At 47.0% G+C, this 13735-nt stretch overlaps 2 protein-coding genes across 2 annotated transcripts in view; both read left to right on the top strand.

The window, feature by feature from the left end:
* Positions 1-2430, top strand: part of LOC308372413 (uncharacterized protein) — a gene marked incomplete at its 5' end in the record, with an annotated part of 19447 nt that extends 17017 nt beyond the window's left edge. Inside the window, 3 exons of the mRNA XM_080847566.1 lie at positions 807-915; positions 1452-1615; positions 2015-2430. Of these exons, the coding sequence (XP_080703692.1) occupies positions 807-915; positions 1452-1615; positions 2015-2090 (349 nt within the window). The 3' untranslated portion in view covers positions 2091-2430. The remainder of the gene's footprint in view (positions 1-806; positions 916-1451; positions 1616-2014) is intronic.
* Positions 2431-2879: 449 nt separating this feature from the next.
* Positions 2880-11868, top strand: aqp9a (aquaporin 9a; the record flags this gene model as incomplete). Its single annotated transcript, XM_080847280.1, has 7 exons — positions 2880-3109; positions 4117-4243; positions 5578-5715; positions 7113-7231; positions 8705-8922; positions 11190-11366; positions 11760-11868. Exons 1-7 carry the CDS (start codon positions 3038-3040, stop codon positions 11866-11868), a joined length of 960 nt encoding a protein of 319 aa, XP_080703406.1. The 5' UTR covers positions 2880-3037.
* Between the last annotated feature and the right edge of the window lie 1867 nt (positions 11869-13735).

Here is a 13735-nt window from a genome sequence, read left to right as displayed (position 1 = left end):
ATAAAATGAATTATTATTATTATTTATTATTAATGTTAGTGGTCTGATGAACATCAATTTAAAAGTTGATGTTAGCAAACCACCAATCATGGACTGTTGTCTTTTTTAGCCAGCTATACGGTCTGGTGTGTTCATGAACGCTTCGACAGTGCTTCAGTGGTGACGTTGGTGGTGTCAGTCACAAATATTGGCATTGGTTTTGTTTGGCAAATCTCAAATTTCATCCAAGAAGGGTGGTTGTTTTTGACATTTACAGTTAAGTTTTACATATCTGGTTGTGTAAAGCTTCGTATAGACAAAGAACAGCTCTAGGGGTGAAATATAAGCTTCAGTTTTCACACTTTTAAAAACTTTTTAACATTTCTTTTTACGGAAGTGGTCATGGAAATTCAGTTTTTTGGGTCTGGAAAATCATGGAATTTTATATTTGACTTCGAGTGGGAACCCTGGAGTGTATCTGCTTTGGGACTGAGTGTGTTAGTGAGAGTGAATCTGCTGCTGTTCTGTGTCTCAGGGAGAGTGTGTCTCTGCTTTGGGACTGATTGCTGTTCTGTGTCTCAGGGAGAGTGTGTCTCTGCTTTGGGACTGATTGCTTTTCTGTGTGTCAGGGAGAGTGTGTCTCTGCTTTGGGACTGATTGCTGTTCTGTGTCTCAGGGAGAGTGTGTCTCTGCTTTGGGACTGATTGCTGTTCTGTGTCTCAGGGAGAGTGCGTCTCTGTCTTGGGACTGATTGCTGTTGTTCTGTGTGTCTCAGGGAGAGTGCGTCTCTGTCTTGGGACTGATTGCTGTTGTTCTGTGTGTCTCAGGGAGAGTGTGTCTCTGCAGCAGGCCAATCGGAAGCTGGAGAGGAAGCTGAAGGAGATCATGATGCAGGTGGGGGAGGAGCAGCTCTCCCTCAAGGACCAAAGAGACCAGGTGAGACCTACAGAAACTAGACCAGCTAGACCCAAAGAGACCAGGTGAGACCTACAGAAACTAGACCAGCTAGACCCAAAGAGTCCAGGTGAGACCCACTGAACCTAGACCAGTTAGTTCCAAAGAGACCAGGTGAGACCTACAGAAACTAGACCAGTTAGACCCAAAGAGACGAGATGAGACCTACAGAAACGAATCTCAATTGAGAAAGACCATGTGAGACCCACTCAAACTGATCTAAGTTAGACCCAAAGAGACCTACAGAACCTAGACCAGTTAGACCCAAAGAGACCAGGTGAGACCTACAGAACCTAGACCAGTTAGACCCAAAGAGACCAGATGAGACCCACTGAAACTAGACCAGTTAGACCCAAAGAAACCAGGTGAGACCTACAGAAACTAGACCAGCTAGACCCAAAGAGACCGGGGGTGAGACCTACAGAAACTAGACCAATTAGACGGACCGCATTAACCCAAACGACCCACTTAGACCCACTTGTGTGTGTGTGTGTGTGTGTGTGTGTGTGTCCCTGTAGCTGACTCTTCGTCTGAAGACTCTGAAGAGGCAGTTGGATGAGGCTGAGGAGGAGATCGAGAGGGTGGAGAACAGCAAGAGGAAGATCCAGAGAGAGCTGGACGAGCAGCAGGAGGCCAACCAGCAGCTACACACACACATGACTGAGCTTCGAGCCGACATGAGGTAACACACACACACCCTCATACATACAAACATGACACACACTTTTACTTTCTCAGACACACTCTTTTCCTCACACACACACTCTCTCTCTTTCTCTCTCTCTCTCTCTCACACCCACACACACAACACACTCTCTCAGACACACACTCTCTCACACAGGCACGCTCTCTCACACACACACACACACACACACACACACACACACACACAGACATACACTCACTTACTCTCTCAGACACACACACACACACACACAAATGATGTCAGCTCCACAGGCTTGTAACAGCTTTTTCCTTTGTGTTTTGTATTGCTCTGCCCCCTCTCCGCCCTAACACACACACACACCCCTTCTCCCCAACACACACACACCCCTCCTTCCTAACACACACACATCCCCAGGAGGAAGAGGGCAGTGCCCCTTTTGAAGACTCTGGGTGATGAAGAGGAGGAGGAGGAGGATGGTGGTTCTGACTGAAAGGAGGATGGTCCGGTCTGCACTGATCTGGAACCTTCAGAACATCACACTTCGGGGAATCGGATCTCTCGGGTTAAAGGAGAGGACGTCGCCTGGTTCCGGGGTTCTTGTTTCACGTGTGACCCCACGGCTATATGCTGTCCTGCATATGGACATACATCACCGCACTCACTAACCGCACTGCTGCAACCTGGTGTAACAACAACTAACCGGAGCACCAAACAGCTCACTCATTCCCCTTTACTGTGATTTTAGTGACATCTAGTGGCCAGACCACAGAACAACATCATCAGGCAGGGAGAGACTCACACAGCCCTACTGAGGAGGGCAGACCATGAGATGGGCTCAGGCTGAGATGGGTTTCAGGATCATTATTCTACTCTTTAATCTAATCAGAACCTGGGTCTTTAAATGGTTTCTGGTGTTGTGGTGTACTAAAGTTGTACTAAGTTAACTCAACATTTCTTGCTCTAAAACCAAATAAACAAGCTACACCAGAGATGCCTTTGTGTGTGTCAGTGTCATGTGTTCGTATCTCTCTCTCTCTCGACACGGGAGCAGCCATCCATACACAGCTGGAAATCAGTTAGAGTTCAGGGATCGATGGGTGTGTGTGTGTGTGTGTGTGTGTGTGTGTGTGTGTGTGTGTGTGTGTGTGTGTGTGTGTGTGTGAGTGAGTGTGTGTGTGTGTACGTGTGTGGGGATGGGGGGATGGGGGGCAGCAGCATGAGTGTGTGTGTGTGTGTGTGTAGGGGGGGAGGAGGGAACAGTATGTGTGTGTGAGGGAGAGCTTTAATGCTGCGGGAACACACACGGAGTGAAAGCAGTTTGGTGTGGATTCCATCAGAGCAACAGGAGTTTGCCAATCGGACGCCTAAGGAGTCGCTTTCACCGCCTGCACCGCCTTCACTGGCTGTACTGCCTTCACCGCCTGAACCGCCTGCACCATGACCCGCCAGTGCAAGCATGGCATCTTCAAGGAGTTCCTGGCCGAGTTCTTGGGCACGTTTGTGCTCGTGGTAAGAGCTTTAAGTGCTGCATCTGTCTCTGTCTGCACTAGTGGAGGCTGCATGCCGAATCTTCATTAAGCTGTATTACTTTGTGTTATAAAGCTTTAGTACATGCACTTCATTATAAAAAAAAGTTGTGCCACAGTTTTAGATGCTTAAAATGATGAAAAGAAGCTGTAGTTGATTTGTGTGTGGACTGCCATCAGGCTGCTGTTCCTGTGGATGAAGGCTGAATGTGTTACCTAGGGTAGTAGTGTTCTCCAGCAGCATAGTACATACTCCTGATATCAGTAGTGTTCTCCTTCACATAGTACATGCTTTTAATATCAGAGGTGATGTTCCAGCATATAGTACTTCCTCTTGATATCAGAGGTGATGTTCCAGCATATAGTACTTCCTCTTGATATCAGAGGTGATGTTCCAGCATATAGTACTTCCTTTTGATATCAGAGGTGATGTTCCAGCATATAGTACTTCCTCTTGATATCAGAGGTGATGTTCCAGCATATAGTACATACTCTTGATATCAGAGGTGATGTTGTTCATGTTTATATAATCATGAGGCTGGGATGGAGTCCCTAGTCTGCAGCCTTAACGGTACCCTCCTCTCCTCTTCTGTCCTGTCCTCTCTTCCTCTCCTATCTTCTCTTTTCTCCGCTCTTCCTCTCCTATGTCCTCTGCTCTCCTCCTCTACTTTCCTCTCCTCTTTTCTCCGCTCTTCCTCTCCTATCTCCTCTGCTCTCCTCCTCTATTTTCCTCTCCTCTTTTCTACGTTCTTCCTCTCCTCTTTTCCTCTCCTATCTCCTCTGCTCTCCTCCTTTACTTTCCTTTGCTCTTTTCTACACTCTTCCTCTCCTCTCCTCTGCTCTCCTGCTCTACTTTCCTCTCCTCTCCTCTCCTCTCCTCCACTCTTCCTCTCCTCTCCTCTCCTCTCCTATCCTCTCCTCTCCTCTCCTCTCCTCCACTCTTCCTCTCCTCTCCTCTCCTCTCCTCTCCTCCTCTCCTCCTCTCTGCAGCTGTTTGGCTGTGGAGCGGTGGCTCAGACGGTTCTAAGTAGGAACACATTGGGGGAGAATCTCACCATCCACATCGGCTTTGCCACTGGACTCATGATGGGTGTATACGTGTCTGGAGGAGTATCAGGTACTAAACACACACCTACACACACCTCAACACACACCTCAACATACACACCTACACACACATCAACACACACCTCAACACACACACCTACACACACATCAACACACACTTCACACTTTATGAGTCAGGACTTGAGTAACATGGTGTTTAACAAACCCACTACCAGTGTCAGTGGAAAGAGAAAATAATTGAGTATGTTCTAGAGTGTTCTAATGTGTTCTAGTGTGTTCTGATTAATAGTGTGTTCTAGTGTGTGCTAATTAATAGTGTGTTCTAGTGTCTGCTAGGTAGTAATGTATGCTAGTTAATAGTAGGTGCTAGTTAATAAAGTGTGCTAGTGTGTTCTAGGGGAGGAGAGAGATGGGGTGCACTGGGTGGCATGGCATGCACACTCACATGTTTGTCCAAATGGAAAGTTACTATTGATAGAGAGATTCCGAGCCCCGATCGATCAGTGAGAAAGATCAGTGGTGTTTTTCGGACTCATCGAATTGAAAGTTGAATCTCATGAGAGCACAGCCTCTTCAGCAGATAGATGGATGATTGATCAGATTGGCAGCATGTGTTTTCACTGATGCCATTTCATACTTATTGTCATTTAGTCATCAGTAACTAAAAAAGAAACGTCTTCATTTAATTCACAGTGAATGGTTGTTGTGCTTGTACAGGCCCATGTGCTTGTTGACAGTCTCCAGACCCTTCTGTATGTGTGTGTTTATATGTGTGTTTATGTGTTTGTGTGCATGTGTTATTACATGTGTGTTTATGTGTGTTTGTGTGCATGTGTGTTTATATGTGTGTTTATGTGTTTGTGTGCATGTGTGTGTGTGTGTGTGTGTGTGTGTGTGTGGCTGATTGATTAATCAGGGCTCATCTCTAGTAGCCTGGCAGAGGTCAGATATTGCCCTGGGCACTGAACACAGTCCTGTGAGCTACATTGATCTCTATCACATACACACACACACACACACACACACACACACACACACACACACACACACTGACTATCAAAACATAAACTCAAAACCACCCATTGTTCACACCACTTGTCATAAGTATGTGACACTAGTGGCAGAGGGACGTTACCATGGTGATTATTACCCTGGTGATTGTTTTTCAATTCAATTCAAATGTATTTATTGTTATCCTGGTGATGATCCTCAGCCAGCTGTTTCTTTGCTCTCTCCCCTCGTCTCCCCTCCTCTCCCCTCCTCTCCTCTTGTCTCGTCTCCTTTCCTCTCCTCTCCTCTCCTCTCCTCCACGCTTCCCCTCTCCACTCCCTTCCACTCCTCTCATCTCCTGTCCTCCTCCTCTCCTCTCTTGGTTCCTGTTAGGTGGGCACTTAAACCCAGCGGTGTCCCTGGCGATGGTTCTCCTGGGGAAGCTGAAGTTCTATAAGTTCCCTGTGTATGTTCTGGCCCAGTTCCTGGGGGCCTTCGCTGGAGCTGCAGCCGTCTTCGGTCTCTACTACGGTGGGTGGAAGTGACATCATGCTTGTGTGGCACTTATATGGCAGCATCTGTATCAATATGACCTGTGACCTGTTCATACTCCAGTTTCCTGGGTTCACACACACACACACACACACACTCACATTCACACTCACACATACTCACACACACACACGCACACGCACACGCACACGCACACACACACGCACACGCACACGCACATGCACACACACAGACCTGTCCCCACCCCAGCATTGTCTCCTGTGTGTGTCCATTCCCACTGAGTGCAGAAGCAGAGTGGCTCTACCCAAACGGAGGGGGTATTGAGTGTTCCCATCCCACTGCACTAACTGCACCTGTAGGGCGTGTCTGTAGGGGTCACTGCTGCAGACAGACACAGACCAGGTCACTGCTGCAGACAGACACAGACCAGGTCACTGCACTCAATCAACCCACATACACAGCAGCTGGCTCAAGTGTTGAGAGGGTGTTTATTACACCAGGCTTCGCAGTGCTGCCTGTCTGATAATGCCCCAGTAGTGACCCAGTAGTTTCCCTAAGTACTGCCCCAGTAGTTCCCCAGTAGTTCCCCAGTAATTCCCCGGTAATTCCCCAGTTCTGCCCCAGTAGTTCCCCTAAGGACTGCTCCAGTACTGCCCCAGTAGTTCCCCAGTAGTTCCCCTAAGTACTGCCCCAGTAGTTCCCCAGTAATTCCCCAGTTCTGCTCCAGTAATTCCCCAGTTCTGCCCCAGTAGTTCCCCAGTAGTTCCCCTAAGTACCGCCCCAGTTGTTCCCCAGTAGTTCCCCTAAGTACTGCCCCAGTAGTTCCCCTAAGTACTGCTCCAGTACCGCGCCAGTAGTTCCCCTAAGTATTGCTCCAGTACCCCCCCAGTAGTTCCCCAGTAGTTCCCCTAAGTATTGCTCCAGTACTGCCCCAGTAGTTCCCCTAAGTACTGGCCCAGTAGTTCCCCTAAGTACTGCTCCAGTACCGCCCCAGTAGTTCCCCTAAGTATTGCTCCAGTACTGCCCCAGTAGTTCCCCAGTAGTTCCCCTAAGTATTGCTCCAGTACCGCCCCAGTAGTTCCCCAGTAGTTCCCCTAAGTATTGCTCCAGTACCGCCCCAGTAGTTCCCCAGTAGTTCCCCTAAGTATTGCTCCAGTACCGCCCCAGTAGTTCCCCAGTAGTTCTCCTAAGTATTGCTCCAGTACCGCCCCAGTAGTTCCCCAGTAGTTCCCCTAAGTAGGAGAATAAACACCCTCTCAACACTTGAGCCAGCTGCTGTGTATGTGGGTTGATTGAGTGCAGTGACCTGATCTGTGTCTGTCTGTCTGCAGCAGGACCTTAGTTCCCCTAAGTACTGCCCGAGTACTGCTCCAGGAGGTAGTGACTGTTCTGTCCTTACTGTCTGTGGTACATAGATGCCTTCATGGATTTCACCAGTGGGATCCTGTCAGTGACAGGAATCAACGCCACTGCACACATCTTCGCCTCCTACCCAGGAAGACACCTTTCCATCATCAACGGAATCATCGATCAGGTGACAGCAAAAGACATCAAACCACAAATCACTTCCTCGATCTCCTTCTTAATCTCCTCGTCAATCTGTTCTTCTATCTCCTCCTTGATCTCCTCCTCTTTCTCCTCCTCTGTCTACTTCTCAATCTCCTCCTCAATCTGTTCTTCTATCTCCTCCTTGATCTTCTCCTCTTTCTCCTCCTCTGTCTGTTTCTCTATTTACTCCTCTATGTGCCAGACATGTAGAGTTATATAAAACCAACCCACAACAACAAAACTAATGTGGGGAGCCCCCCCCCCCCGGCTGAAAGCAGGATAGGGGCAGTGTTGGTAAACGGTTACTGGACCAGAGCATCTGAATGGGTCCATTTCAGAGATTCAGAGCCTCCCAGACTGGCTGTTCTTGGTTAAAAGGGCCTAATGCACATTGATTGGCCCATTTCCCAGAGCGGCTGTAGGCCATTAGCAGTACAAGACCTCAGGGTTAGAATGAACACGTCAGTCAGAGTTCCATCATTAGTAGTAGAACATCTGGGTTAGAATAAACACGTCAGTCAGAGTTCCATCGTTAGTAGTAGAACATCAGGGTTAGAATAAACACGTCCGTCAGAGTTCCATCGTTAGCAGTAGAACAGAGTTCCATCGTTAGTATTAGAACATCTGGGTTAGAAGGAACACATCAGTCAGAGTTCCATCGTTACTGGTTAGATGACATTTGTGTTTTTTTGGGTTAAGTGTATAAGCTACTGGATGACCTAAATTTCCCTCTGGATTAATAAAGTATCCATCTATCTATCTATGATTGCTAAAGTGTTGAATGTGTAAAGTGGCATTCATGATGGCAAACATGGCAAGGTAAATCCAGTCAGCTTTTATTGTCATTACTGTGTATGCACGGGACATACATGCAGGGCAATGAGACTTGCCATCTGCCCTGTGTGTGACAGCTGTGTGTGAAGTCGGCATGGATATACTGTTCTTGTGCTTGACGTGAGTGTTTGTGATTGCTGTGTGTGTGTGTGTGTGTGTGTGTGTGTGTGTGTCTTGGACAAGGTTAAAGGGGAGGTAATAATCCTGGAGGTAGCCTGTGTCTATGACCTCTACATGGACATAGCCTTCCTTGACAAACTGACCAAATACCAGCCCATTGTTGCTAAGATAAGAGACCTAGGCTATACATGCAAGCTGGTGGTTTTGATATTTGGAAGTCTGGGGCATGTCCATAAGCTTTCGGTCAGTGGGCTACGACTGGCAGGACTTAGTAAGAGGCAATCCAAACAACTAGTCAAGTTCTGCTCTGTATCAGCTGTTATAGGTAGTCTTGCTGTTTGGCGTAGGAGATGTTTCTTGTACCCATGAGTCACTAGCTGTATTTAACCTCTGAGAAATGTTTGAATCCTTTCTGTAAAGAATATGATTGGTGGATTCAAATAAATAATTTAAATGTGTGTGTGTGTGTGTGTGTGTGTGTGTGTGTGTGTGTGTGTGTGTCTAGGTGGTTGGGACAGGCATGCTGGTGTTGTGTATCCTGGCGATCACGGACGGGAAGAACATTGGCGCGCCTCATGGGGTGGAGCCTCTGTCGGTGGGCTTGGCTCTTCTGGCCATCAGCGTGTCCATGGGGATGAACTGCGGCTACCCCATCAACCCTGCCCGAGACCTGGGCCCGCGGGTCTTCACCTTCGTCGCCGGCTGGGGCATGGAGGTGTTCAGGTAAGAACGGTAGAACGTAACATAGTTCAACACTGGCAACACAGGACAATAGAAGTAAACAGTAGAACACTGGAATCACAGGACAATAGAACCAAACAGTAGAACACTTGCAACCCAGGGCAATAGAACCAAACAGTTGAACACTGGCAATGGAATTAGTAGAAAAGTGCTTATGAAAAGTGTTTATGTGTAGAACACATTAAAACAGTGCAAAAAGCATGGAAGATCAGCACAGGCTGTAAGAACGTTAAGGCCGAAATACACCTCTACGACCGTTACTCTGTGGTCACGCAGTTGCTTTTGATTTTTTTTTTTTTTTGATTTTTAAAAAGTTACAGAGAAGTAGACACTGTGCAATGTGAAAACTCTGTTATTGTAACTGAAAAATACGTCTGAGAGGATTTGCGAGTCATTTGGGAGGTGCACAGATAGGTGCTCGGAGAGGGTTTGCCACGACGGAGAGGGCTCTCCATGTCTCTGTGTCTCCGTAAACAGACGACTATAAATTGGGCTTTAGACTATCTAACTTAGGCTTACGTGCTAATGTTAGACAGTTGGCTGACAGACGTCTCGCAAATCACATCTACCATTATTGCTGGTTACAATAACGGTGTTATCGGATAGTACGTACAGTGTCTATTTCTCTGTATCTTTTGAAATATGTTAGCGGGGAAAACGCTGAAAAAGGGTAATTATAGAAAACACGGCCGTCAGCGTAGTTTGGTCTGCTATCTTTGTTTACACTTTACAGTTGCCTGAGGGATATGCCGCACAGATGTATGGGTAATGGTTAACATCGATGCTGCCGTCAAAAACGATTGCTACGGTGGACCCATTTGGAACATTGCCATTAGAACACTGAATGTGAGGATTACAACACTGAATGTGAGGATGTCCAGTCCTGTAATATTAGTTACATCCATTATTCAAAACCAAAAAAATAAAAAAAACATTATGTTCTAAAAATGATGGAAATAAGAGTATTCTTTTGATGTTGTTTAAAAAATGTAAAGAATTGTGTGGGAAGTTTACAGTCAATTCAAACTAAGCATATGGAACGAACAAACCAATCAGATATTATGCGAAACTAATCAAACATTAGCTTACAATAGTAGCAGTGTTTCAAAAAACGAGGACAAACATGGAGACAACAAACAAACATCCCTGCGCTACCCACAGGCACAGTCCAGAGTGTCCTCCACTGCCAGTAAACATGAGACTGTGTCTGAACCACTGCTGCTGGCTCCCATATCGATCCTGTGTGCTTATGTAATATCACGGACACCATGTTAGCATAGCGCTGGCAGCATAGCGCGTCGTCCAGGGGAATCACACATGGAGCTGCATGATGTGGATGTCAAACAGTAGAGTATCATCTGATCGCAACATGTGAGGCTGTCATGATGGCTTAAACATCTGCTGCTCTCCTGCTCCTGTCCTGCTGCTCTCCTGCTCCTCCCCTGCTCCTCTCCTGCTTCTCTCCTGCTCCTCATCTGCTCCTCTCCTGCTCCTCCTCCTCCCCTGCTTCTCTCCTGCTCCTCTCCTACTCCTCATCTGCTCCTCTCCTGCTCCTCATCCTCTCCTGCTCCTCATCTGCTTCTCTCCTGCTCCTCTCCTGCTCCTCATCTGCTCCTCCCCTGCTCCTCATCTGCTTTTCTCCTCCTTCTCTCCTGCTCCTCTCCTGCTCCTCCTCCTCTCCTGCTCCTCATCCTCTCCTGCTCTTTATCTGCTCCTCCTCCTCATCTGCTCCTCTCCTGCTCCTCATGGGCTCTTCTCCTTCACCCCCCCCCCGCTCCTCCACTGCTCCTCTCCTGCTCCTCATGTGCTCTTCTCCTGCTCCACATCTGCTCCTCTCCTGCTCTTCATCTGCTCCTCTCCTGCTCCTCTCCTCCTCATCCTCTCCGGCTCCTCCTCATCCTCTCCTGCTCCTGCTCCTCTCCTGCTCCTCATCTGTTCCTCCCCTGCTCCTCCTTCTCTCCTGCTCCTCTCCTCCTCCTCTCCTGCTCTTTATCTGCTCCTCTTTTGCCCTGCTTTTATGCCCATTTCCCTCCTGTGTGCCTCCTGTGTGCCTCCTGTGTGCCCGCTGGTCTCTACTACCCCTGCTCCTGCTCCTGCTCCTGCTCCTGCTCCTGCTCCTGCTCCCGCTCCTGCTCCTGCTCCTGCTCCTGCTCCTGCTCCTGCTCCTGGATTGTGCAGTGCAGTGCTGTGCTGTGCTGTCTGGTGCCCTGTTAACATGTTGTATGATGTGTGGTGTGTTCCTCCCTCAGCACTGCAAATTACTGGTGGTGGATCCCTGTGGCAGGGCCAATGGGTGGGGGCGTGGCTGGGGCCCTCATCTACTTCCTGTTTGTCAAAATGCACCACTCCCATGCCGAGAAGCCTCACGAGGAGCAGGAGGAAGAGGAGGAAGATGAGGAAGAGGATGACAACAGCCTGAAGGACAAGTATGACATGATTACCGTGAGCTAGAGGCAGCATGCTTCTCCAGGGCCTGAGTGAAATGTGTGTGTGTGTGTGTGTGTGTGTGTGTGTATGTGTATGCTTCTCCAGGGGCCTGAGTGTAATGTGTGTGTTTGTGTGTGTATGTGTGTGTATGTGTATGCTTCTCCAGGGCACATACACACACAGTGTAATGTGTGTGTATGTTTACCAACACTGTGAGCTAGAGGCAGCATGTTTGTTTGTTTATTAACAGTTTATTAACAGCCAGCCTGCCATTGAAACTCCTCCATCATTCTCTCTTCTATCTGTCTGCCTGTCTGTCTGTCTGTCTGTCTGTCTGTCTGTCTGTCTAACCCGTCACTAACCCGTCACTCTCTTTTCTGCTTGCATTGTAGGGACCAGCTCTTTTCTCAGACTGTCAATGAGAGGCCATTTGAATCAGACTTTGACGGAGTTTTCAGCAAAAATTATGACCTTTACGATAACCTAGCGGACAAGTGTTAGCCGGGACTCGTTGAGGTGCTTGTCCGACAGCGCTGTTGTGCAGTGAGCTAATATGAGGACAGCACTGGAGCAGAGCACTGAGGGGCTAGATGCTAACGCTAACATCAGAGGGTGTGGCGACTGCACAGCGCTGCTCTTCTCACTCGAGTTACACGGCTGAAATTTGTACTCTAACCAAAGAACACCACGTACCACAAGTCATGTGTATTTCCAATGGCCCCATTGAAGCCAGTTTGTTCAATTGGCAAAGTGGCATTTCACAGAAATCTGCTATCCGTGCTGACAGCGGGGAGGGGAGGGGAGGGAAGGGAAGGGACGGCATGGCATTTGGGTCAGCTTGCCACTGTGTGTGTATTTGATGTGGTGATAGCATGATTAGTAGTCACAGCTACCAGCGGATTGATGTCATTGCCCTGTTTAAAATGCAAACCTACCTGGATTGTTTTGTGATTTCTGTTGACTATGACATTATGACTGTTTCATATTCGAGTTGTGTTGTATTTATGATTCATTACTTGTTGTATGTAGTTGTACGTTATTGTACTCATTTTTCAACCATCATTTCCAAAAGAACAACTGCAGTGGTAAAAAATACTTTTTGAAAGAGACTTGGCTTTTGTCAAGGATTTCAAGTTTAAACAAATGTTGTATATTTTTCAGGAATAAACTTTATTAAATGGCACTCTGACGTTTGTAATCTGTATGTTGAACAACCTATAGTATACTGAATCTAAAAGAGCACGCCGAACTTGAGAATGTACCGGAAGACCCAGTCAGGCTTTCTGGAGTTGATTTCAGCATGGAGACCCCCTCTAACTGTGATGCTCAGAGAATGGCTTACCTGATTGTATGAATATGTTGGCATTTATTCAGTCAGGTAGAATACAGGGGGGGAGACAGTAGGGTGGAGGGGTTCACCTATTGGGGGAGGGGGGAGAACAGAGGACAAAGGGTGATAGCAGGAAGGATGCTATCTGGGGTATGCTATCTGGGGTAAAGGTGTTCAAATGCCAATGGTTCAGGTCTCGGTGAGACAGACATGAGTTACAGATACAAAATAATGCCACACTTAGTTCATGTCTCTTAGCAACATTTGGTTCCATCAGTCCCCCATATGAGCATTTCTATGCTCACACAAGAACCACCATGCAACAACCAATCAGAACAAGAAAACATCAATATGTGGTTCCATCAATACCTATAGTTTCCTACCAAACAGCCCTTCACACACAACACAACACAGGAGATGAGGCGAGTTCAAACATGGCCACACTGAATCAGGTCAGGAGTTATAAGGTCATGTTTCATTAAATGGAATACTACATCTGACCAGATATGAAAATATCCCATCTCAGAGTGAATGGTTACCTGTACCAGTGTCTGTAAAACCAACTATTTAGAGTGTACGAGATTTTCTTAGAGATGCCTGCATAAGAGGTAATGAAGCACTTATATTTGATTAGACATGCCTGAATCAGGTGTGTCGGGGCTCTGATAATAGACTTGATTAGTGATGACTAATTTATATATCTGAATCAGGTGTGTTAGAGCTGTTATATTTGATTAGAAATTCATCTTTGGTGTCAGATTTATTGTACTTGGTTTGATTAGTGATGCCTGAATCAGGTGTGTCAGATTTCTTATAATAGGTTTGATTAGTAATGCCTGAATCAGATGTGGCAGATTTTTTTATACTAGGTTTGATTAGTAATGCCTGAATCAGGTGTGTCAGATTTCTTATACTAGGTTTGATTAGTAATGCCTGAATCAGGTGTGTCAGATTTCTTATACTAGGTTTGATTAGTGATGCCTGAATCAGGTGTGTCAGATTTATTATCCTTGGTTTGATTAGTGATGCCTGAATCAG

Source organism: Sprattus sprattus (assembly GCF_963457725.1).
Source record: "Sprattus sprattus genome assembly, chromosome: 11".
NCBI classification, from domain to species: Eukaryota; Metazoa; Chordata; class Actinopteri; order Clupeiformes; family Clupeidae; genus Sprattus; species Sprattus sprattus.
This window is presented reverse-complemented; position numbering and strand designations above follow the sequence as displayed.